Genomic DNA, 26,966 nt, shown 5'->3' with positions numbered 1-26,966 from the left:
TATTGCTTTCAGTCAACATGTATATCAGTAAAGGAAGGCCTTAATAAAACTAGAGAAATACACATTTAGCCAATGTAAAATAGAGTCTCATGCAACAAAAAATCAAGATGCATTCTGCCCTTGATCCTCTCAACCTTATTCCTCTTCCAGCAAACAGGCTGTGTTTATGCATGTATCTTGGTTAGCCTTTTCTTGCTGTGCATCACCAGGTCTGAGCAGGATAGTGGCCGAGGGCTGTTCCATAGACAACAATGGAAGGAGGAGTGGACTGTAAGGTGGGAGGTGTGTTGAGGCAGTGGGACGGGTGAGAGTGGACAGCATTGGCTGGAGGGGAAAGGGGCGGCACTTGGCTAATTCTCATACTAACATTTAAAAACAACAGCAGGGACCTCCATCTGTGGGCAGCAGCCAGCTGTGCAGAGAAGCAGAAGTGTGAGTGGGAGCCACACTGCTAGTAGCCACTCGCCGAAGGACAGACAGGACTGGGACAGTAGTGAGTCCCTCATCAGCATCTCCTAAAGCTGGTGAGATTCATTTTAATTTGTCTCTCTGGATGGTCATGCCATGCTCGGTGGGGAAAATGCATCCAAAGTATCTGCTCTGTTAAGTGGTATGTGCAATGTATTTGAATTTTGTACAGACATTATTCCAAGATTATAAGTACAGCATTAAAACTGCTGCATTTGGATATTTCGTACATGTAATTTACTTCTGTTTGTTGTCGTTTCACCATACATAGGTGTACAGCAGAAACAAAATATGGTTAAAGTGCTGCATATATCATCCTGGTTCCACAGCACACAGCAAACACAGTGCATGCACAATGCATGTACGTAATTTTTTGTAATGACTGGAAGTCTTGTACTTTTACTGTATCAGTTCAGGCTAAGTACCTTGATCAGGGTACTAGAGCAGGAGGTGGGATGTAAACCTGTGACTTTTGGATCTGAAAGCAGTAGCCCAAATCATGATGACTCTTGCCACCTACAAAGGTGCATGTATGAATATAGTAAAATGTAAGCAGTATGTCAAGTGCTGTTAATGTAAATACTCTGTGTGACAGTGTGTTTCCCTGTAGGAGTACAGAAATGTTTTCCTACATGTGTTTTAAATTTCTTTTTAATGAAGAGGTTTTTTTTTCTGCATTCATACCAAGCTGAGTTCTCGTGTTTGCTCTGCTTGGATTGATTCAGAGCGATGAGCTCATGGCCTGTACTCCTCTGCCGCACATCAGCGTCTAGGAGATATTAGTTGTCCACGCATTGGGGACCCTTAAAAATATTCCTGAAAGCTAACTTAAAGAACATGGAGACAGGAAGCACACGCTGGGCTCGCCAACCACTGAACTACCAACACCCACGGACACCTCCAGAACACGGGGCAAAGGTCACATTAGATGAAAATAATAAAAGGTATTTATGTGCGTCTAATGAAACATGGACAAGTAATCCAGGGCCTGCAGAACCAGGGTTTAGCAAGCTCTCCCTCCCATTTGTCAACTTAGCAACAATAACAAACATGGTGTTTTGGGCTGCATCCATGAAGCATTTGTCTTGAGGCAGTTTTTCTTTTTTTTTAATATTAAATAAGTTCCTTTGCTAAATTCAGCATATCCTTGTCTGTCTCCTGTCTCTGTTTTATTAGATGATTATGCTCATTCCTTTGCTCAGAAACACTTACGCTGTATAAATATTGTGCCAGAGGCCTGTCTAGAATTAGTGTGCATGAGTCTTAGGGCCAGACTTCAGTACTGGCTCCTCATTTTAAAGCTTTTTTTTTTTGCAAATTGTCAGACAGAAATATTTTACAGATTATTTGTTTTTAGTTGTATTTTAAGCTATACGTTTTCTAAACTTTCCTCTCTCATGAATGTTAGACCGCCTTCATTCAACTCCCTTCCACAGTGTTTACACCTGTGTCTGTTCCTGAGTGTTAGTGATAAGTGAAAAATGAAGAATACTCCCGTTTATGGAAAAGTCAAACAACAATCAGCAGTAAATATGAGTTTGAGTAGACATTTTATTTTCAATTATTTAAATTAGATTTTACTTTAGTATTTTTTCTAATTATATGTATATATAGAATAGCTTTATCTGGGACTTTAACAGTATCTAATCTGTGAAAAAATGAAAGGGTGTTTGCATTTGCATTACTAACCTTCTGATTGTGTAAAATCGGAAAAATTTGGTGAACTGTCATGATATTGATTGGTGCTGGAAATTTTTCTTTTGATTAATTTTAATGCTGTTTGAAGTTTTAAAAAGTTGTGAAGTTTTTTTTTTTTTTTTCTTTATTGCATTATCTGACATTTTTAATTAAGCAGGCACCTAAAAAAATGAGCATCTTTTGTCTTACTAAGTTTGTATTGATTGTGACTTCGTGATGAAAAGGAACTTTGGCGTAACAAACCAGTTGAGTTGCAAACAGACTTCTAGCCCTGGTTGTGTTTCTAAGTGAAGAACCAGCATTTTCAGTTTAGGTACCATTGTGTGCGGAACAACTCAACCTGTTGCTCTTCTACACTGAGAGTGTGTACTTCACATGTCTTGTTTTATTCCATATTCTCTCTGTGTTGGTAGAGGGGCTGTTCTTGACACACTGTGTTTTGTAATAAAACATCACGGAGAATGGAATTTCAGCGTGCCATTTCTGATTCAGTAAAAGAGTGTTACTCTAAGATTCTTTGCTGTGTGCCCTTTTCATGGAAATCATTACGGCTCAGCTGGAGGGATGTTGAAATAAAGCAGGGTCTGCACTTTATCTGTCTGTCCTCCTAAGTCATCATGTTGAATCCAAAGGAATGTCAATCATGGGCAGAAGGTATCTTCCCAGCCTGGGGGGTTTGCTGCTGATTAGATAGTGGAGGTGAGGCTGCTGTTCTGAGGGATCTTTCAAAGCCTTTGCTTTCAACTGCATTTTCCTTTGCACCATCAGAGTCTCCAAAGTTTATCTGGAACCTCCTATAAGCACCCATAATATTCACATTGCATTTATTTATTTGACTGAAGCTTTTTGCCAAAAGCAACTTATGACGTAAAGCTACTTACACTGATTTACCCATTTATGCAGCAAGGTGATTTTTACTGTATCATCTTAAAGTACTACAGCAGGAGGTGGGATTCAAACTCGGATCATTTGAGCAGACAGGTAGCTCTAACCACTACAACCGCTTGCTGCTCATAGGGGGGGAAAAGCGTTCCTTACTGCTGAATCCTGAATAAAATGAAAAACCTGTTTGCAAAAAAATTGCATGTGCTCTGAAGTGTTTTTTTTCAACACCGGTTTTTCCTTCAGCAGGGGCGCTTTGAATACTTTGTCGCCCAAACAGCATTGCGACAAATACTCAGTGGTATACAAAGGCCAGTTAGCACTCTGCGCCTGAACGCGCGGCAGGAAATGTTCTCGGCATAGAACGAGAAGTGAGTACAAGGCTTGTCATGGATGTATTTCTGCCAAATAACGTGTCCTCCGAGGAGCCGAGAAATGGGAGCGCCTGCCGAGCTGAGGGAAAGCGCCTGTTGACGAGGTTTGCCTCTGAATGGAGGAGCTTTGATAGAGGAGTTCAGGGTGGACAGAGGTTCAATTTTGTTCCCTGCACACTTATTTTCCTCTCCTGCCCCTGGCGTCCACAGTGTGTTTTGGTGGCGTGCTGCGCCTCTGTCGCCTGCTTGTCCCCAGTAGCTGAGCCCGCCGGACAATGGGACCGGCCACGGTGCCGACAGAGACTGAGTGGGTTTCCAGGGACTCGTGTCCAAGGTCCCGATCTTACAGCCTCGGCCATTTCAGTGTGGCAAGACTTTTCATTAGTTTTTCCTCTATAGTACTGAGTTGATGTTGACTTTTGGTGTCCACATAATAGAGCATCTCCAGAAAGTTGTGCTCATGCTCTCATGTTTGAAAGGGCTGCGTCCATTGTCCGCTGTGAGTTGGTCCATCTATCTGATTGCTGCTCATCCTCTTCTTCCTGCATGTTTTTTTCAAGTGATACCCATCTTCTTAATATAGTCCATTTTCATTATGATGTGATCAAAGTAAAATAACCTTCCTGTGAGAGTGCTGGTGTAATTTGATCTACCATCAGACTTTGTTTTTCTTGTTGTTTGTTTTTGTTTCTTTCTCCAGATGTTTTCTTGCAATAAACACACATCAAATTGAACAACTGTAGTACTTGGATTACACCAGCAGCACTAGCTCTTAGAATCAGAGTTGGATAGTTTACAGGAAATGCCTTTTTAAACCAGGGTGTCAAAAAACTTTAAAGTCTTTGCAGGAGTTTAATAATGATAACCTGCTTTACTGGCCACTTAATTAGGTACAGCTGGCCTCTTTATGCATGCAGTTCGCCCCCACAGTTAGTTAGATCACAGCATACAGACAAGGTGAGAGGTACAGTTCGAATTAACGTTTGAATGGACAAAACCCGATCTGAGTGACTTTCAGTGTTGCATGATCATTAGAGCCAGCTGCATGTGTGCCAACTTTCAGAAACTACTGTCGTGCTGGGGTGTTTTGCACAAATGACAGTGCCTTTACTCCAGTGGGCAGTCCCTCTTCGTCAAACCAACAGAACAGAACATCTCTTGGATTAGGATTTTAATGTTAGCATTATGACTAGGCTCTCAAAAGGTGTGTACAAACTGTGGTAAGCTGTCAAGGCGATGACCATGAATCTTATGGAATGTGTCCACCATGTTGCTGCTCACATCAGGGTACCACTGTGTGGCTGTACCTAATAAAGTGGCCAGTGTGTGTATTTAGCCAGTTGTTAAGAGAGGAGACCAAAGTGCTGTGCGAAGTGTAGCTTAAGGATGAACCTGCTGTTTTATGAGCTTAATGATGCACTTGTACATCACAGGGTTCGTCACAGTTCAGGGCTTCAGAAATGGTGTCAGTCTGCAAGTTAAGTGGTAAAATACCTGATCTTTTTCAATTAGCACATTGCTTTATGATTTTTAGTAACTGTTGGTGCGTGTTCAGTTGAAGATGATAAATGTGGCTTTTTAGATCTCTGCAAACTGCTGCCTTTGAGAGAAATGAGCACCCAAAATCCCTGAATGGAACGTAGGAACACTTTTAATGTGGTTGGGAGACTGATCTACCAAGGTTGAATGGGAGACTGACTGTAGCACAAGATTATTTGTTGCACCGTACTGCGTGTATGTGAAGTTACACGTATCAGATTTGACCAAAAATGGTCAAACTTGTGCAGGAAGTTGTCGAGCAGCAGAACAATACAGATTGATTTTTGTGAATGTGCTAATTTTATCTTGTTATGTAATAAGATTCGACTTTTTCTCTAAGCTGTATCGTGTTGTTGGGATAGAGAGCACATTGTTCTTGGGTAACTACCCACAGTAGGCAGAGCTCACAAAGGTTACTGGCCAAAAGCAGTTTTGCAACTCCTATTCACGGAGCACAGACGTTTCCACAGGCCCCTTTTTGTTCTTTTTCTGGCACAGAAAAGCTTCAAAGCGGTTAATTGTTCCACCGTGATAATTGGACTGAATTAATACAGAGTTTTATTAGCGATCTTAAAATGTGCCCAGGACTGCAGCCCGTCTGTTTCAGCTCAGCACTCCCTTAGTCTCACTTGATGTGAGTGTTAGCATTGTTGATGGGGTGTGCTGTACTGGTTAGAACCACCACCTTACACTCAAAGGACCCCGGTTCAAATAACACTTCTTGCTGCAGTACCTTTGATCAAGGTACTTGCCCTGAATTGATACAGTAGAAATCACCCTAAATTGGTAAATCAATGAAAGTGTCCACTGTCCTCCCACTGTCACTCTCCTTGGGACACCTGAAATGGCTGAATGTTGGTATGTTTAGTTTGGAATACTGCATTGCAGTTATATTAGTGCTAGCATCTCCTGTCCTCAGTGGAAGATGTCCACCACCCTGCATCATGTACCTGCACAGAACACAGTACGTTTCGTTGAAGCACATCATTCCTGGGGATCACCTCTAAGCAAATACATAATCACACTGCTATAAAAGAGTTGAGAAATGTACAATGTGCATGTCAGTAAAAAGCCCAATACCACCCCATTGGTGGAAGAGCTCATTAGAGCCTTAGTGGCCTGACTCTCTTCGTGGGTTTACCTAGGATCAGAGATCGGGGTTCCTGAACTCATGTACTGGTTCGCCCTTGTCTTACAGGCTGTGGTACACACTCAATCTGTGGCACCTGCTGCCCACGGAGAGCAGTCATGCCCTCTGAACCTACAGATGATCGAGCTCATCAGATGCGATCCTCAAGGTGCCTGGTCTTACCTCTGCAGGCATGCAATTGCCAAAACCTGTTTAGAGGGGAACCATGACAACAGGGCAGCCAAGGAAAGGCAGTAGACAGTTAGTGGAGGCTTGGTGGGGGCAGTGTTGTCACTGAAGTAGATGTATGGCTTGTACTTTACCTTCTTTCTGCTGCCTTTTCCACGCCAAGACTTATTACCTGTCACAAAGCTCCTCTCGTTCCCACAACCCTCTGTGCCTCGGCTGGCATGGAAATGGGCACATTTACATGACATAAGACCATGATTGACACACGGACTCTAGGAATTGTCTTCCAGCACAAATGACACTGATAGAATGAAAGGTTTGTGTACAGAAGTGCAGAGCAAAGATTCAGATCCTGAGTGGCTGCAGGATTTAGGCGCAGGGTAAATGGGGTCTCGAGCCCTGTGAAGAGTGTCAGCATGTGCCAAAGGCTGTCACTGGTTTACCGGGCAACAGTGTGAGGAAGCCAGGGACAAATGGAGGAAGACACATCACGATATGCAGGATGTAGTTTTGCCCTTGTGCTCCCAGGAGTGGTCAACTGATAGCCCTACATGTCACTTGCCTCTGCCTGGCAAGGTCCTGAAGACTGTTGGGTTGAATGTTTGAAAGCCCTTTACCAAAATTTCTAACAGCACTAATTATTCAAATTAGTGTTCTACATAGCATTGTTGTTACAGCATATAAGTAGCAGAGTCTAAAGGTAGTCATTGATGGATTACACTGAAATAAACTCTCTGGCAGCTGAGGAGAGGAAAACGACATAACTCCCAGGTCAAGGAAATGGGAAGAGAAACTTCTTGTGGAGGGGGGGGTCCAATTTGATATAATTATCAATCAAGTGAGACAACTTCCTACCTTCTTTGGTCAGTCAGTGTTTTCTTACCTAGTAAAGTCACTGCAGTCAAGTCTGATATACTGGACAAGCCTGATAACAGCAGGGTCATCAACTTCTGCTGCTCACGTGAAACAGAAGCACAAATTCTTGGACATAAGTCATTTTACTAATGGTTAAGAACCCCAAAAAGAACTCCAAAAGGATGTCAAGCACCAGTAAGATGTTTTTAAAAATTTTTTTATTGTTGGTGGGGTGACATGTTTTGCATGTGTGAGGAACAAGCAGCACTTCACATTCAAGTGCCCCCATAATGGCCTTTAAGCTCAAGCTGAACCTTTGACATTTGGGTGCTATGAAGAGGTCTTTGTGCTTATGCGACTTCATAGGGCCTCTTCACATGGTTTCAAGCACTGTGTCCCTGCTAGGCACCCCCCAGCCCCCTCATTGCTACTGTTCCTAGGCAATGCGTGGCTCTCTAGCTCTTCTCTACAAACCCCCCCATTCATCACCCCCCAGAGTACAAGCACTCTTCCCTCCTCTCATCCTCTTTCCTGGCTTCAAAATAAAGGAAAAAAAATAACAGCATGTGCACATTGCCAAGGCAACATTTGCAATTGTCTTATGTAGGTCTTACGACGTTTTGTTTATTTAGTAGACTAAAAGAAACTGATCAAATTATACCAGGTCCTCTTTTAATGAATATTTGAGTTGCAAATTTTGTGAAGATATGTGTCCCATTCATTTATTTATTTACGTTTACATTACATTCACACACACACATTTTCTGAGCCACTTGTCCCATACAGGTCGCGGGGGAACCGGAGCCTACCCGGCAACAGAGGGCGTAAGGCCAGAGGGGGAGGGACACACCCAGGACGGGACGCCAGTCCGCCGCAAGGCATCCCAAGCAGGACTTGAACCCGAGACCCACCAGAGAGCAAGACCTGGTCCAACCACTGCGCCACCGCGCCCCTACATTACATTCATTTCTTATTAGCACACGCTTTCTCCAAAGCAACTTCCAATGGATGTTATGTGGTGTTGTCAGCACACACATCTTATTCACCAAGGTGACTCAGTGCACTGCTAGATACACTACTTACACTGGGTCACTCATCCATACATCAGTGGAACACACTCTCTGTCACTCACACACTACGGGGGGAACCTGAACAGCATGTCTTTGGACTGTGGGAGGAAACTGGAGCACCCGGAGGAAGCCCATGCAGACATGGGGAGAAAAATGCAAGCTCAACACAGACTGAGGCAGGGATCAAACCCATGTCCTCCTCATACCACCCAGGCTCCGTGAAACAGCAATGGAATTAATTCCACATTCTAAGTTCATTTAGAATGTGAAATTAATGCCATAAACATGTTATGTTTGTCATCTTATGATCACGAACGCGCAGGAACACTAGGTCCGAGCTGTAAACAACAGGAAGTGAGTTAAATTATGACTAATGTGTGTGGAAATGCAAGGTGACTCTCTTCTCAGCCAGTTTTTTGAAAATAGACAAGGTAATGGACATAATAAGTAAATGGAAAAATTTTATATCTTCGAAAACTCATAGCTTGAGGACCCAGTACTAAAGACAGTAGTGTGTAAAAACATTTGTATCATATACTATGGGGGGGGGGCATGGTGACATGGTGGTGCAGTGGGTTGGACCAGGTCCTGCTCTCCAGTGGGTCTGGGGTTTGAGTCCCGCTTGAGGTGCCTTGTGACAGACTGGCGTCCTGTCTTGGGTGTGTCCCCTCCCCCTTTGTCCTGTGTTGCTGGGTTAGGCTCTGGCTTCCTGTGACCCCATATGGGACAAGTGGTTCAGACAGTGTGTGTTTGTTTATATAGGAGGAGCTCAGGATTAACTTGTTCTTTAGGATGGTGAAACATTCATAAAATACGCAGCGACTTGGTGAACACCAAAGCTGTCTGTTTTGTGAATCCTACAGCTGACATCTCCCTCACCAAGTAACAGAGCTTTCTTCCTCCTGAAAGAGTAAACTGAATGTCAGGGACTTGCGGCAAGTTCTCTTTAGTTGAAGCTGGACAGACGTCTCACTGGATCTTTTCTTATGTGCGTCAAACCTGGCAGTGAACCTCCGGCAAATTAAGGAAGGATTGCGATTGTCTCCATGGACCGAAAACAGATGCAAGAGACATCAACATGTTGTCTCTCCGTTGAGTGGTGTCTGCCAAAGAAAGCTGCTGGATTTTTTCCACTATTTTTCTTGTAATTTGTAATTAGAAAATTGTCTTGAGTTTGTGTGAAAGGTAATTTAAATTTTTCTTATTATTTCAAGCTGATAAACATTCAGTGAAGCCCTGTTAACAGGAGGTCTGCCCTCGAAGGCCCTTCCAGGCTGCGGAGCGCAGTTGACGTTTGAGGGACAGCCGGAGTCGAGCCACTGGCAGCAGGGGGAGGACTAATGAAATTCCATCTGGATGCTCCTGGTTTTTCACTTGAAGGGGGCACAGTACACAAGGTTTTGGGGTCATGACCTCAGTGTCATGGGTCACTTTGGTAGGACTGAACACTGCATTGTGGTCTGTGGCTGGTGAACTAACTGTAGTTAAGTTGGAAGTACTGGTTAGAGCTGATGACTTGCACTCAAAGGTCTTGGATTCAAATCCTATTTCCTGCTGTAGTACCCTTGGTCAAGGTACTTACCCTGAATTGATAGAGTAAAAATTATCCTGTGATATGAACAGGTAGATCACTGTAAATGGCTTAACACTGTAAGTCATTTTGAATAAAGGCATCAGATAAATGAATAAATGTAAGCTGTAACACTTAGAGTTAATACTACAGAACATAACAAATTAAGTTAATTTGCTTAAGCAGTAGAGTAATTAAGGGCACAAAGTTCTAGTTTGAATAAGTGCATCAGCTATGCAACGAAAAACAGTAATCATTTATGGCTTTCCTCTCTCCAACTAGTGTGTGTATAGGGTGTGTCCTTGCAGTTCTGTGTGAAATGGGGTGTTCATGCATCGCTGTCATTTGAAGGACGGAGCCAACTGAACAGTCATAATTTGTGCTGGGGATTCTAGAGTATAAATTAATATTCATGCATATTATAGCTGAGGGCCGCTAGGAACTGAGCATTGAAGAAGACCCTAGAGGCTTGTGGCACACACACCTTAATTATTCGTTTTGTTGGGGGGAGGCCGGTGGCATCAATTAGCACAGCGCAGAACCGAACCTTTCTTTCCAACCCGGGAGGGATGTTTTTTGTTCAGGAAACCCTGGAATTGGTCCAATCCAGTATTTGTCCAAATTAGCATAGTGCCTAATTATTTATCATTAGACAGTTAGATCCCTAATTACTTTGTTGACCCTATTATAATAATCTACACACAAACGTTAGGTACAGAATTGCATCTGCACTTGTTCTTCATGAATGAGCATTTTAGCTACACATTTTGGAAGACATGAAGATTTCCCAGTTCATTTCTTAAATTCTTAATTTCTTAATGGCCTTGTCTGAGGTTTCTTCAGAACATAACCCACTAGTAAGTGGAGGGAGGTATGGATTATTCAAATTTTATTGATTGCGTCTTAAACGTTAATATGACTTGGGAGTTTCAAATAAATTTAGTTAGGAATAGATTTCTGGTCCCAGTTTTGTTAGTAAGTTGAAGATTTAGTATATTTAGTTAGTGACCTTTGGACACATGCTTATATATATTGTAAATGGGTATGTCTTCAGGACAGAGCACTTTATAATAATGAATTGTACTGTATGGGTTCTCCTGTGTCTCCTTCAGATAGATGTTGATGCAGCTGGTAGGGTTTTGGGCTCTGACTACAGCGGTATGGTCACAGGCACTATGAGCTGGTCTCAGCTTCTCAGAGCTCCTAGTTCAATGCTCCCACAGGGCTTTCAGCTGCTTCTGTGATGGGTTTGCTGTGGATGATGGAGGTGGCGCGTTTGTGTGTTTGCAGTGGGAGGGCAGCTGTGTTGCTGTGCTCTTCTGCAGGTACACTGCGACACACAGCACTGAACTCACCAGGGGGCTAAGGGGAGGGGGGCGACCACAACTGGAAGGGAAGTGGAAAATACCCTCTGCCACAGTGCTTCCCCCTCATCTCTGGCTCCATTACCCTCTCACTCAAGGTCTGGGTTTCTTCCTCACACTCACTCCATCTCTTTCTGCCACTTCCTCCCCTTGCCTGCTTTTTGGTAGATGATTGAGACTCCAGCCTATTCAGCAGAAGACTCGTAGCACTGAAGATCAGTGTTCATCAGTGAAATCAGCAGGTGAATGTTCTGGAATCTTAAAGCTTTCTGACATGATCTTCCCCTTTTTTTTGCCCTTCCCCCCCAGAATGATGGACAGAGGGCAGCTGCCCCCTCGAGCTGACATGGAGCAATGACGGCAAACTCCTGGTGACACAGCATGGAGCTGAAAGTGTGGGTAGATGGTGTTCAGCGTATCGTCTGCGGGGTCACTGAGGTCACCACCTGCCAGGAAGTGGTCATTGCTCTGGCCCAGGCGATCGGTGAGTGACTAAGGAGGGACAGTACAAGAACAGAGTGCAGTAACGGCGTGTTTGGGAGGAGGTTGTGTTTCTGACAGCGTGCTTGCAAATATACTTAAGTAAAATTTTAAATGAAGATTGAATTTTTTTTTTATTATTATTATTTTTTTTTTTTTTTTAAAAAAAAGGGGTAAAAGTTTGGTTTCTGCATGACTTGGATCACTAGTGGTAGCAGTTCCAGCTGTCTTTTTCAGTGAAAACACTGACTTTCTGGTTTCAAATATTTCTTTTAAATATGAGCTTCTCCACCTGGACTCCGGTGCTTTGATACACATGCTCATGATCCCACAAACCAGGGCTCTGCATTTCAGCCTTGTCATAGCGGAACTCCAGAGTGTGGTTAAGACCATTTGCATGCTTGGTCCCTTGTGCTCATAACTGCAGTCATCCTGGCATACAAAAACTGCAACCCACTACTGGACTAGCAGTTACTACATTGACATTACATCATGTAGCTGACATTTTTTCTCCAGAGCAACTTAGAATGTTCATCTACCTGCAATTATTTGCCCATTTATACAGCTAGATAATTTTTACTGGAGCAATTTTAGGGTAAGTACCTTGTTAAGGAGTACTACAGCCAGAGGTGAGATCCAAACCTGCAACTTTTGGGTCTAAACGCAGCAGCTTTGACTGGTATGCTACCAGCTGTCCCCAGCTGTTAGTATGGATGGATGGATCACAGTCGTGCAGAGTACTTTTTATTTTTTAAGGCTTTGGCTAACATTTTTCCTGAACATAGCCTGTGAATAAGTGGGATGATATATATAGTTCATACATATATATATATATCAACACAATCACTGTCTGCGCGCTTGTGTACACGACTCTCAACATCAATACCATGATGCCTGATTCGGCACTTGTAACTCATAGAAGCCATGGGAGGACCGAGCGGTAGCTAGCACCCATTTTATGGTTGAAATGCTCTGGCTTACTGTTGGTTTCTCCAGGAGAGGAGCAGCTTCTCCAGTGTCTAGACTGCAGGCTTTGGGCTCGATTTCCTCCAGCTCTTAATGAGGCCGCATGGAGCCGGTGCCTCGCTGGCCCACTGCCGCCACAGCCCTGGCTTCTTCAAGAGGCCCCTCCAAGGAGCGAGAGGGGCTGTAAAGCCATGGAAGGAGGGTGGGGTATAGTAGTGTGACCCACATTTTACTTCCCTGCATCATCAGCCCAGCACAGAGCACTAGTGCTCCCAGTTCAGTATTTCTTCACTGGCTCTGGCCTCTTTCCTGTAATGAGAGCAGTGGCATTAGGGCAGCAGGTGGAACAGTGGTTAGTTACTGTTCTTGGACTCAAAGGACTCAGGTTTACATTCCATCAGTCTGCAGTACATTGGAGAAAAGTGTCAGATAAATGAATAAATGTCAGTATATCATTGCCCTCTTTTTTTGTTGTACAGATATGTCCAAAGCTTCTTTCTGAGCCATGTGCTGAATAAAGATCATCTATGAACATTGCAAAAGTCAGATTAATTAACCTGCAGAAGTTCTGAGACTTCGAGGCCTTGGGACTGTGATGAAAACCTGCTGGGCCCCTTAGCTCTGTGAGGAAGACGCAAATGGAGCAGACAGGAACGAGTCTCAAGTCTGATTGTGACCCGGAGACTGCCCTGTATGGCTCTGACCGAGGGAGGTGGTGGGGCACGCTGCAGGGGAGGGAATCGCTGGCCTCAGCACACCCATGGGTGCGTCAGCTCATTTTAAAGGCAGGGGGGTGCCTTTGGCTCATTACATCCACACACATTCCTAGTGTTATGGAACAATACCTCTGTGCTTTTCATCTTTATTGATAATGCAGAGTAATGCAGTGTGTGTGTGCATGTGTGTGTGTGTGTGTGTGTGTGTGTGTGTACGCCACGCAGAACTGCTTTCAATTCCAGGTAGTTTAGCAAAGACCTTAGTCAGCAGTATGGTAATTATGTGTGTCGCATGCAGAGTACAGGAAAATGGGCAGTTTGTGCTTTGCTTTCCTACAATGTTCAGGATGGCCGGGTCACACCGGATTAAGCCTCTGAGAAGTTTGTCAGCTAGAAAGGTCACTGTTCACGGTCCAGCCAACCGACCAACAGGGTGCAGCGCTCCCACGAGGAAGGGGAGGTCCATGTCCTTGACAAGTGCACTTCTCACTGTTTATATTGTTAAGCTGTCTTTCATCTACATGGTGTTACTTACACATATATTTTAAAGTCATACATTAAGTGAAGTGTCGCCAGCTACACCTGTTTAGTTCTGCTGCTGTTTCCACCTCTGTTTTCATGTTTAGATATGCACGTATACACCACTGTAAACAATCTTACTGTTTGTGTCATATTTATTGTAATTTCTTCAAAATTATGTTTTATATTACTTTGTTACCTCAGGTCCACCTGAATGATCATCCACCATGCCTAATTCATGTTGTTTGACACTTTTCTGCAAAGTTATTTTCACTGATTTACCCATTTATACAGCTGGGTAAATCTTCTATACTGTGTCAGTTCAGGGTAAGTATTTTATTCCAGAGTGGTGCAGCAGGAGGTGGCAATTGGACCTGGGTCCTTTGAGTGCACGGTGGCAGCTGTAACCACTACACCACCTGTTGCCCCATGGGCCCATCAGCAGTGTGAAACCTCACACTCAGTGAGATTGAGGGAGTGCTGAACTGAACTTAACTGAACCTAATATTATCATACCTGTTTAGCTGGAAGGCTTATCAAGAGTGAATAACCATACTGGGTTATTGATGCTTTTATCCATTTATACATACTGGATCTTTAGTGAAATAAAAAGGCTAAATCAATAATTTTCATAAAGAGCATCTGGATTCTGATGAGCTCAGCTTTCTGTTTAGTTGTGCAGATGGCTGATAGTGGTCAGCCAGGGAACCCTGGTTTTTCAGCTTCTGAAATTCATCTGAAAATCAGAGAATGTTGTGTTGTACAGCACAACTGGATTACCAGCCATGTGCATATTACTATAATTATTTTGACTTCAGCTGAATTTTCACAAACTTCACTCTTGTTTTTGCCCATAACGGCTGTTTCCTGCTCTCCCGATTTGTTTTGTTTTGTTGTAGCATCCTCTGACTCAGGGCTCGATCATCAGTCAGTGTGAACTTTAACTCGAGATTACTGGCATCTACGTGGAGGAAACAGGCTGTACTTCCCTTTCTGCAGTGACCTCATTCATTCTGAGCGCCTTCTCTGACCGCTCACTGCTTACTGCTCTGACCTGTAGGAGACAGTTGTGTTGTTTCAAAGATTCATTTTTGGCATCTTGACTGTAATACTTGTTTCTCAACTTAGTCTGCTTGTAACTCCCTGTGTTCATAAATTCAAAATCACTTTTAGCATTAATTTGCTGTGAATAAAAGATTCATAATACAGACCTCCCTCAGTTTATTCGCTGGTTAAGCTCAGTGAAAACCTCAGATAAAGCTAGAATAAAGAGTTATCTGTAAGACATATTTCTTTATTGTTAATATCAGTTCAGCTTTAAATGTCTGAAAGTGTAATAAAATCCCTTTTCCACAACCTCCTAATCAATCCAGTCTGATCGTTATATAAGAAATACATCGACTTTGTTTTTTCCCATTTTATTAATTCTGAACTATATTAAAATTAACAATATTCTAAAATGACTGAAAATAAAACAAACTCTCATTTAATGCCAGTTGATCTCTTCTTCCCAAAAATGTGTACACCGTTTGTCATCTTGTTACTGACCACCAACACTGAGGGAAAGCAGAAATGAGCTGTAAACACTGTGGAAGGGAGAATGAGGGCGGTCAACACACTGTAATTTTAGAAAATGGATTGGTAAAGAAAATGCAGTTAAATAATCTGGAAAATGTTTGTATGGTTGAAAATTCATAGCTTGCACTTTTTCAACATGAGGAGCCAGTCCTTACTTTTATATAGTACCACATGATACCTTTATAACTACTGTCCCCAGAAGGTCTTCTAACTGTAACTGAAACCAAAGATGAAAAAGTTTTTCTTCTTATTTTGAGGCAAAAATGACATATGAGAGCTGTTCCAACTTTTTTTTTTTTTAAACTCACCTGCGTCCAGTTGCCTGATTTACATGTCATCAATTAGCAGATGCTTTGCCACCAAAGTGATTTCCAGTGAACAAGTTGTAGTAGCATCAGTTCACACCTTCTTCATCAAAGGTGACCTACAGTGCCGGATACCGCTTACAATGAGTCACTCATGCAGCAGTGCAGCTCTCTTTCTATTTATTACTCACACTATGGGGAATTTTAGTCACCACTCCACTGGAACAGCAGGTGTTCAAACTTGGAGGAAACCCATGCAAACCCCACATGGACTAAGGAGGGATTGAACCCACAGTACTCAGGCGCTGTGAGACAGCAGTGCTATGCATTGTGCCACCTAGGCTGCTCATAAAGAGGCAGCATTGATCATGACAAGACACTTTTTTCTTTAAATATGAACCAAGCTGTTGGTACCACTGATTCTCATAAATGAGACACACAGAGAGTGTTGCCCAAGCCCACATGGAGCGCTGTCCATTCATGTTGGGAGCCAGGTATTCCAAACACATCATTTACAATGATTCATTGAGCTGCAGCTTAAAATGGTTAACTTCCCTGTCATGTTGCTAGGAGTTTTAATCAGTCAGAACCCTGAATTAAGGTAAATATATCACGGCTGAAATAGCAGATTCGGTACCCTCTCAAAAGCAGCTTTGTGGTTTATATCGTTATTGCTGGGAATCTTCGCTGTATCCTTTCAGGAACAGTGCTTAACTCAGGGTTGTTACAGAAGGAAGTGGGATTGAAACCTTGGTCCTTCAAGTGGGAAGCAGCAGCTCTAACCACTTTGTCACGTGCTGCCCCGGGTATCATTTTGCAGGAACCTCATTTGAATAAACTCCCATTATTCAGCCTTCTACTTCCATTATTTTCTGCTGAATCTAAAAATATGGCGAAAGGAACCGTGGTCCTTGTCGTACATCCTTCTCAGTTTCCTGGAATTCCATTTTCTTAGAAGAAACTCATTGTTAACCAGTTTCCGTTCTGTTTTCTGGCATTGTCTGCAGGAGTGAGTGTTGCTGGCCTGATGCAGTTTGACGTGTGCTGCGTTTTGACTCAGAGTGAGCCTGCCCTCACATCTCATATAAAAATGAGAAGGGGCTTGGAGGTTCAGTGAAGCTGTCCGCCCCCTTCTCCACATCACCAGTGCGCTGCGGCACAGGCACTCTCCAAGGGGATGCCTGCCCTGGACAGGCGCCCGCATGAACCCCGTAAACCACAGGCTGACGCACAGTTTCCATCTGCTGGGCCTCTGAGGCCAGAATACTTTACTTGAAGCGTGGTTATGGTCTTGAGTGCATGCCGAGTTTTCTACACGTTGAAATCCACTTGAAGATATCCCCTTTGGATGCTTTAGCTTTTTATTTTATTTAGTTCGTTGTTGTACCTCAGGTGTTCTTCCACATACATTGTCTTTCCCAAATAAATACTAATATGTATTAATTTTCTGGCATGGTAGCAGGAAGATTGGATATTTCATTTCCATCCTTTTTTTTTTTCCTCACAGTTTAATGGTAAAACTGTAGTAGCCCCCAGTCTGTTTTCCTGGAGTAAATTTGGTGGCCTTATTGGTGTTCTGCTCCATTATCTCACTTAAAACATGAAAGATCCTCACTACTGCCCAATATCTCTGGAGACACTGAGATCACACTGAGACAACTATGTGAAGCTGACATACACTGTTACCATAGTAATTTCCATGAGAACCTTGCATTTAGTCACCCATTGCTTACATGCACCAAATCAAAGAATCAGCACTGAAATATTTTGAGTCTTCCCTATCAAGTACATCATACCAGGTGGCTCGGTGTGAAGCCCTATCTTCCCCCTCAGTATCTCTCAGCTGGTGTTCCTCAGGGCTCCCTCTTTGTGCCCTTACTCCTCTACATCTACACAGCCTCCCATCCCTCTGTCATTGGCTCATGTGTCACTGCTTGCTTCTCTGTGTGTATGATTGACCACTATCTACAACTAATTTTTTCTAAGACTGAGGTCCTCCATATGAATCATTTGGGAAGTTGGAAAAGAGCTTCTGTGAAATCTATAAATGTAAATGCAAGTGATTCTACACTGTTATGATCCAACCCACAAGGAGTAATCAAATCAAATACCTGGAAACCAGATGTTTAGAGAACCAAGTGGTCATCCTGCTTCCTGCCACGCGTTCTATATGAGTTCACTCTAATGGAAACTAATCCTTGGGTTTGCGACAACAACTGTTGAGGAGATGGAATTGTGGGAACCATGACTAATGTGTACTTTTATGTTTTTATGTTTGTAATTGAATAACTAATTTCAGCACGCTGTCAACATTATTTGAAAAAACACTGAATACAAATTTTCAGTAGGACTTTGATGATGTCAGACCTTTGCAAGGTTGCAAAAGAAACAGTTGTTTGTCCCCATCTTCTGCAAAGAATAAACTATTTATTTAGTGAAGCTGAAGTGATATCAGGACATGCACTGGGATGCTGGTGAGCCTTGATTCCTAGGGAATCATAGTCTGAGGAGCAAAGTGTTACAGCTGGAAGCTTTAAATCAAATGAAATTTATAATTTTTAGGATGTCTGATGGGTGTCTCATCTGGTTTGGAGTGAGTCTTAAGACAAAACAAAGACAGTTTTGGAATTTCTGGTGATTTCGATCTGCCAGTATTACTCCAAAGCAGCACAGCGGTGCTTACAACTTCCAGTGTTTAGTTTCCAAACTAGGTTTGAATCCAGCTCAGTCTTGTTGGAGTTTCTGTGTTCTTCCTATGTATGCATGGGTTTCCTCCCGTCGTCCAAAGGCATGCATGGAAGAAGGCAATGGTAAACAGTTTCCATCTCTCTCATCCAGTGAAAAACACACAGGTGGTTGCCAAGAGTCAACTTTGACTTGATGACACTTAGTTTTACTCACTTTAGTTTGATGTTACCAAGAGGTATCAAGACTGAATTAAGCTTTAGTTTTAGCCCTTTTCCATAAATAAAAACCCTGTGTTCCCTAGGTAGACAGAGCGATACATAGACAGATAAATAGATAAGTAGATGCATTAGCTAGGTACAGATGGATGGATGGATGGGTGGGTGGGTAGGTATGTAGGTATGTCAGCAGGTAGGTACTTTATTGATCCCAGAGGCAATTATACAGCTGCACACATTAAGGGTTTGTGTGTCTTTTTTTCTTTGCCCAGGTCGCACAGGAAGATACACACTGATTGAGAAATGGCGAGAGACAGAGAGGCACCTTGCCCCCCATGAGAATCCTATTGTGTCGCTAAACAAATGGGGGCAGTATGCCAGTGATGTGCAGCTGATCCTGAAACGCACGGGACCCTCTCTGAGTGAGCGGCCTACCTCCGACGGAATGGCACGTGCCCCCGAGCGTGGCCTGTATCGCCAGAGCCTCCCACCGCTGGCCAAGCTGCGGCCCACCATGGACCGCTCTCTCAAGCGCAAAGAGCCCAAGCGTAAATCCCTTACCTTCACAGGTGGTGCCAAGGGATTGATGGACATCTTTGGCCGGGGAAGAGAGGTGGAGTCCAAGCAGCGTGCATTATGCAGCACTGTCAACGGTGGTGTGACCCTTACAGGCCCACGGGCAGAGGACCTGGCCCGGCTAGTGCAACTCCAGAAGGAGAAGCTGCAGATGCTGGAGGAGAAGCTGGAGGCCCGGGAGGTGGAGCTGCAGGACTGGGCCGAGCGGCACGCCGGCGCCAGCGGGGATGGCAGCCTCGAGGAGGAGATCTTACGGCTAGAGCAGCGCGTGCGCAAGAACGCTGTTGAAATCGAGGAAGAGGAGTTCTGGGAGAATGAGCTACAGATTGAACAGGAGAATGAAAAGCAGCTGCAGGAGCAGCTGCAGGAGCTGCGCAGACGCATCCAGGATTGCGAGGCCAAGTTAAGCGACTACGCGGGCAGGATCCAAGACATGGAGGCCGGCATCGAGGCCGAGCGGCTGCAGCAGGAGATGGAGAACACGCAGCAGGTGAATGAAGAGGAGGTGCGAGCTAAGCTGCTGAAGGTGAAGGCTGAGCTGGACATGCAGAGCCAGCAGATGAGCAGGCTGGAGAGCAGCTGCAAGGCAGTGGAGAGGTCTCTCGGCCAGTCCAGCAAGAGGCTACAGGTGAGAGACTGCTGCTGTACCCAGAAAGCACACTTTAGTGTAGGTGAAGAGTGAAATAAAATGTTGAGCATTGCATTATATCTACGTTCAGCAAGTGGCATAGTAGTTAGAGCTACTGCCTTGCGTTTTAAAGACTCAGATTGGAATCTCATCTCCTGCTTTACTACCCTCAATCAAGGTAATTACCCTGAATTGATGCAGTAGAGTTACTCAGCTGTATAAATGGGTAAATCAGTGTAAGTACCTTAACATTGTAAGTCACTTGGGGGGAAAGTGTCAGCTTAGTTAACAAATAGTGATAATTTTGAATCTACTATTTCAGATGTGGTATTAGTTAACAAAATCAAGGGTTCTGATTGTAGCTACTTCTGTCTCAACCAGTATTTGGAGAGCTAAATACACACACACACACACACACACATTTTCAGAACCGCTTGTCCCTGACGGGGTCACGGGGAACCGGAGCCTAACCCGGCAACACAGGGCGTAAGGCCGGAGGGGGAGGGGACACACCCAGGACGGGACGCCAGTCCGTCGCAAGGCACCCCAAGCGGGATTCGAACCCCAGACCCAGCGGAGAGCAGGACTGCGGTCCAACCCACTGCGCCACCGCGCCCCCTCTGAGAGCTAAATAAATAAATATAAATGTAATTATAAGAGGATGGAATGAAGTGTGCCATTTCCAGGGCAAAACTGAGTAATAATTCGAAGTCTTGTACTAGTACAGCGATAAAAATTTACAGACTGAAACTTGGTCTCAAACACTGTTTTAATGCCAGTACACTATCATTAAAAAATTAGCCTTATAGGTCTCTTTGACTTATCACTACTGACTTATATTAGACTTCAGTTCTCAGTTCACTCTCTATCTCAGTCACTCAGTTCTCAGTTCACACCATGCTGCTACTAGTTTCCCATTCCTTCCACTTCGCCCTTATATCTCCTTCCCTTAACATCTTGCTTGTCTTTCTTTCCTGCTGCCTTATTTTCCAGGAAGATTTTAAGCGAACTGCGAAGAATGACAAATGAGATGGAAACCATGAAATTTTCGCTCTTCCCTTAATAACCTCACAGCAAATTGTTCGTGTTGAGCTGCGCCACATCGAAACGTGGCCACGTAGTATCTCATTGTTCATCGGAATCACTTTGTTTGTGAGAAGAATTTTTAGCTGTACACCTGTAACCGTGTGCATCTATAAATGCTGTGTTGTTTTACAAGTTATACGGAGAGTGGCCCTTTTGGTAAATGTCCAGTGGGGAGGCTGTGAAGGGGGACTGTCGAGGTCCGGTATGGCACATAGTAATAATGGTTCATTTGGTGGCTCCCTCACTGGGTCACGTGACCTGCCTCTCCGCAGCCTGACGAGTCAGCACTTTTTGGCCCCTGGATGCTCAGCATGGCTTTCGACCATCACAAAAAAATCCGTGCCACCCCCATACCTCTACACCGCCTTCGTGTTACAGTTTTAGTCGGTTCAAGCTCACAGTGCGGTTATACCAAGTGTTTGACTATCACTTGTCTACAGTGTGACCGACCACCCAGGTGACAAGGCGTTGTGAAAAGTTGGACAATTAACAATGGATGCAATATTACACAATAAAAATTTGTCAAAGGCCCTAACACTTTACTGCCTTCATCTCAAAGGAATCCAAATTTTTCATAAGCTCAAGAACAGCTACATCGGCTAATGAAAATATATCCCTTTTTAGTACAACAGTACAAGGGCATTTTTTGCCCAATATGGGGTCATTTTATCTCCGCAACACATATTTTATTTTGTACCAAAGCCTGTATTAGACAGGTTTGGATGGAGATACACACTTGGGGTCTCAAACCCAAAAGGTTTTTTCCCTCAGTGATATCAGCCTAGCTGTTTTCTGGGTAACTTGAGTGTATTAAACTGTACAATACCATGGTAACAATGAGCACTAATGTTCTAAGTAGGGTTGAAATGGTGGTGGTTGGACTTTTCCCTTATTAATACAGGCACTGGATGGAGGCGTACTGTATTCCTTCAAGCAGATTATTAGTACAGTCACACGTCTTTCTTAATGAAACAAGTTGTATACTTTCTAGTTTCTCTGCCACACACCGACAGTGTCAAATGATCATAATGTCCGCGTCCGCTGCGTCCCGTCTCATAACCTGTGCTTCCAAGAAAGACTCTTGATGTCTGCCAGTCTGCATTGGATAAGCAGTTATTGATAATAAGTAGATGAATGAAAAAATAAATTATTTGTAGCTTGACTTTTAATCTTATTGTTGCAAATATAAAATGTTATCCCTGTTGTGTATAAAAAAAATATTTTAAATATTTTTTACGTGGCACATTTTTTGTCCAGGAACTAATTTTTTTCTCTAAGAAACAGCAGTAATTTGATCTCTTGACTTAACTGGCCTGCAGGAGAAGGAGCAGGAGCTGGAGCAGCTGACCAGGGAGCTGCGACAAGTGAATCTGCAGCAGTTCATCCAGCAGACGGGCACCAAGGTCACCGTGCTGCCAGCTGAGCCTGGGGAGGAGGAGGCTCCAGGTGCACGCCTCATTCACATATCACCTCCGTTTACATCAATGTCACCTGTAAATTGGTGGCTGCACTCTGTGGCTGGAGGAAAAGGGCATGCATGATGCTTCATACAGTTGTACATTATGGGCAGTAGGTGGCACAGCGGTCAGAGCTGCCACTTTACACTCGAAGGACCGAGGCTCAAATCCTGCCTATTGCTATTGTACCTTTAATCAATGTATTCATCATGAACTGATACAATAAAAATTACACATCGGGGTAAATATCAGTGTAGTAAGTTGCTTTGGAGAAGTGTCAGATAAAGTAATAAGCAACTAAGCTAGAGACTAAATAATTGTGTCGTTTCCATTTACCTTTTTTCTTTGTAACAGGGCTGCTGAGCTGTTTAGGCAGTTAAAGAAAAAGAGTGTGTTTATGACACGTATCTGTAAAATATTCTGTGGATAAAGGGTGCTGTTCGCCAGTGGCCCAGGAATGCCGTCAGGTCTGCATCACACTCGGAGAGCACGTCCTTCTGACTCCTTCTGAGCAGCTTGGTGACGCGCCGCTTTCCCGTCAGTTGATAAGAGCAGCTTGCCGTTCGTTGCGGAAGCGTCACTCACGGTCTCCAAGGCAACGGCTGCCTGGGGACTGCAGGGTTGTGGGCTGTCACTGCCGCTGAGCTCCATCATCTGACTGCCTCCCCAGCCGCAGAGACACGTCACACAGATGCATGGTGTGGGGGTGGGCAGTCTCTCGCTCTCTCTCTCTCTCTCTCTCTCTCTCTCTCTTTCTCTCTCTCTCTCCTTCATTCTCTCACACACGCTCAGATGTGGAAATGCGGCGATGCTGTCAAAAGTGAGGAAACTTCAGTCCTCTGAGCCGGAACATCCCAGCTCAGTGACACCAGTTATGCGATGCAGTTGCTTCCTGTCCACACACACACTTCCCTTCCTGCTGGATGTCCCAAATTCCCGCCGTAACCTGCCACGTTCAGCGTCCATGAACGGGTGGCTGCTCACACCCAGCGGACAGAGGAAGAGCTGCAGGCGCTGCACATAAAGTTTTCGTGTATTCATTCATCGTTCAAATATTACTTTTAGTCTAATCCGAGTTCAAGGCTCTTGAAACTTCTGGGTATAAATATATGTAGAATTGCCTTCAAATAATACGCTGGAGCATTTTTTCCTTTTTTTGTCTTACTCTTCAGTATTATTTTATTTTTTGCTATATTTAGTATTTTTTCAACGTTATAACATTTTATGATTTCCATTATGAATTTTTTTCTGTTATTGTAGCTAATTTTTTTTTTTTACTATAAAGCACTTTGAGTACTTTCATTAAAAGTATTCCAAAATCAGCACTGAATCACAAATTGAGATGCATTTTTCTTCTTTATGGAGTTCTAAAACTGTACAGTAATAAGATGTATTTGAGAATACACAATTTGTGGAGGATGTGCCTCAATGCATAACTGGCTTGTTCATTGTCATATGCTGTCATAGTAGCAGGTACCTCTTCGTAGAGCTTTTTGATGCAAAGTCTTATTAATGAATTGGTGCTTTTTAAACATAAGAAAAAGGTGTCATTACTGAACTAATGTCTATGTTTTTTTAAGGGCTTTTTCATAATTTTCATAGTTCCATTCCAACTTCTCATTAACACTGTCTGTGAAAAGTGTGGCATTCCTCGATACTTTGAACGGTCAGCGTCATGTGGAAAAATATCAATGGAATATCAATCTCTGATGGTTAATGTACAAAGTCAACCAGTCATATTCAACCTGAAATAACTGAAGAATGTTTTGTGTGTTATTTCAGTGTAATACACTGTTTAACGACTGTGTATCTCAGTTACGTTTAATTATGAATAATCTACCCAATTAAATATTGGGTGTGCAGAGACTATTCTGGAAACACAGGTTGTGAGATGGAATATTGTGGACAGATGCCAGTCCATCGCACGTTTATTTTATTATGCTTCATTGACTTTGGAACAACGTGCTGCAGTCATCAGCATCTGGCCACTTTCCTTTTATTACCTATACAGTCAAGAATAGTGTTATAGCTGTAATATGTGTTTTTCCCATTTTCCCTCCCTCTCCATCAGCTCACGCAGACATGGTCCTCCAGTCAGGCTCTCTGAAACGCCCTCCGTCCACCCGGCCACTGCCCAGCAGCCTCCAGATCCTGCAGAGCTCGCTGTCCTCTGGCTTCAACCCTGAGGGCATCTATGTGTGAGCAGCAGGCGCTCCCAGCCACCAGCCTCAGACACCTGAACCCAACCACTTTGTCACGTTTCATCATTGTCTGCATGAGTGGGCGGAGCTGGTTTTACACCCTCCCATGACCTGGCCTACAGTTGGCACCTCCTCCTTACCATGGTGTTTGACACTCCACACTGAAAATTGCTTTGCAATCTGGAATGCACAGATTCTGAAAACCATGGAACTGAATGGCTGTTATTATTTTCAGAATTACTTTTGTTACCCTTCATTAAAAGCCTTAGTATGTGTTCAGTTTGTGTGCCATGAGTACTGCTAAAGCAGATACGTCGTTTGGTCACTCCCAAATCACCAGGTGTGTCAAGCGCAGCCGACTCTTGGTGGAATCATCGTTTGCATTGTGTATGAATGCCATGAAGAGGTGGTGTGTTTTTGCTCATGAGAAAGCAGCAGCTCCTCCATTAGGGTATTTTGCACTGAAATACTCACCTGGTGGCCACAGTATGTGTGCTTTGTGGAAAATCCCCACAGTGAAGGTGGGAACACAGGAGAAGCCACAGTTCATATCCATGTGGAGGATATGCGTCCAAGGTGTGTCCTTTTCACCTTGGGTGAATCGATTCTTCACCTGTACACCTGAATCACTGAGGACCGACACCATCACACTCTTACTGTAGTCAACTAGTGTCTTTTTAAACTGGAGGACTAATAAGGCGATTAACCTCTGATATTTGCTGTAGAAGCTCTCGAGTTAGTGGTTTACGATGGAGGAGTATAGAAAGAGCAATGTGTTTGTACCATGTTTGCTATTTTTTTTTTTTGGCCGTGATGATGCTTTTCCACTCATGGATTTTCTTTTAAATGCACAATTTCAGCTTTGTGTGCAGCTCCAGTTTAGGATAGTGCACTCCTGATTTTGTGAAGGGTGAACGCCTCTTTATTTTTACTATTATTTTTACTACTAAAACATTTTGTATGATGTTTTTTCTTAAATGCATGTAGAGACATTGAGAGCTTTCTGTTACTGTGATAATAAACATCTACACAACAGGGAGAAAAAAAAACTTGACAGTAACCAGTAATACCAGCCTAAAATCAATAGATGTAAAGCACGACAGAGACAGAGCAAGAGAACTGGTCCAGTTTCCCATTAAATGGATTTTATGATTAGAAAATTTTGTGAATGAGAGACTGAACTCTGCATGTGCTCTATACTCAGGGGGTTGTACTTCCCAGGAAGTGAACAGTAAATATGGAAAAGTGGCAGAACTTGGGGATGTTTGTCATATTTCTGCAGCCCTGTGCTGATGGATCATCTCCATGCTATTCTGTTGTGAATGTTTTAGAAGGAGCCCACATAAGCTTTGCAGTGAACTTTGACCCCTAAACATGGCACCATGATGTCTTTAAATGTTCTGATTGATTGTATTCAAACAGTTTGGACTCAAACACAATTGAGGAGCAAAGCCCACAAAAGCAAACACCCACTGACCTTTAATGAAGTTCATCTTCTGTTTCAGTTTTCATTTGAACATGAAGGACAACAATATGTTAATAAAATCAATATAAGTCTTTACTCCATAAAACTTGTAAATAAGGACATAAATGACCATATAGTATTCAAATTATTTTTGCAAACATGTAAAGTACAACATAATTCTGTACAGCTAATGTAAAATTTTAACTTTCTTATGATTGCCATCAGTACAGCAATATGGAGCAGAGACTGAAAATTTTGTGGTTCTGTCTTTTTTGAATAAGATGATACTAAAAATATGAACTGTACTTGTTCATATGGATGTGTTGCATTGCACTGTTCTAAGTGCTTTATATACAATGTATAGTTTAGTAAACGAATGCTGCTTTTTCATATGTCCTGGCTTCTCTCGCTAACAACAAATGGTACAAAATGAAGTACGTATCAGTGAAATGATTATGTAAATATACACTTTCCAGTTTAATTTTTTTTCCCCCCTTTTCTCTCAGATTGTGTCCATCCCATGTAGTCTCATATTAATTTACTTGTCATGTGTGCCTCTTCCACCAAAGAAAACTGACTGTGGCCCAAAGATGAGTTTCATGGCTGTGTTCACCATGTGACCTTCATATTGTTATCTGCAAAACACACCTATCAGACCCTCACATATGGGCGCAGGGACAGTCTCCCTAATGTACTCAGTGTTTCCTCGTTGTCAAATGCAAACATAGCGGACGAAACGATACCTGAGCGCATCTGGTACCAGGTGTTTTTGTAAAAGGAAAATCACTAATGCTGTTTCAGTTTTGCATAAACACTGGATATATGTATTATTGATGATACTGTTGATTTTCTTCTGCCTCTAATTTGCAGCTGAGAAACTGTATGGCTCTCTTCCCGGCATGTAATGTGCTGATGAAGTATAAAATATAATAAAGTTAAACCACTGAC

The 26,966-nt window shown here is 43.2% G+C and overlaps 1 protein-coding gene across 1 annotated transcript; it reads left to right on the top strand.

The window, feature by feature from the left end:
* Positions 1-410: 410 nt before the first annotated feature.
* Positions 411-26,966, top strand: LOC114909059 (ras association domain-containing protein 8-like). The gene is made up of 5 exons (XM_029252240.1): positions 411-524; positions 11,448-11,622; positions 18,878-19,809; positions 22,215-22,341; positions 24,424-26,966. Exons 2-5 carry the CDS (start codon positions 11,520-11,522, stop codon positions 24,552-24,554), a joined length of 1,293 nt encoding a protein of 430 aa, XP_029108073.1. The 5' UTR covers positions 411-524; positions 11,448-11,519; the 3' UTR covers positions 24,555-26,966.

This window comes from Scleropages formosus, chromosome 5, assembly GCF_900964775.1.
Source record: "Scleropages formosus chromosome 5, fSclFor1.1, whole genome shotgun sequence".
Taxonomy (NCBI): domain Eukaryota; kingdom Metazoa; phylum Chordata; class Actinopteri; order Osteoglossiformes; family Osteoglossidae; genus Scleropages; species Scleropages formosus.
Note: the sequence above shows the minus strand (reverse complement) of the source record. Positions and strands in the feature narration are given on the sequence as shown.

Excerpts from the sequence above, each read along its gene's own strand:
- LOC114909059 (XM_029252240.1), top strand. The coding sequence starts at position 11,520 with ATGGAGCTGAAAGTGTGGGTAGATGGTGTTCAGCGTATCGTCTGCGGG. Across the intron at positions 11,623-18,877 it reads TGCTCTGGCCCAGGCGATCG|GTCGCACAGGAAGATACACA; the intron begins GTGAGTGACTAA and ends TTCTTTGCCCAG. Across the intron at positions 22,342-24,423 it reads TGGGGAGGAGGAGGCTCCAG|CTCACGCAGACATGGTCCTC; the intron begins GTGCACGCCTCA and ends CCTCTCCATCAG.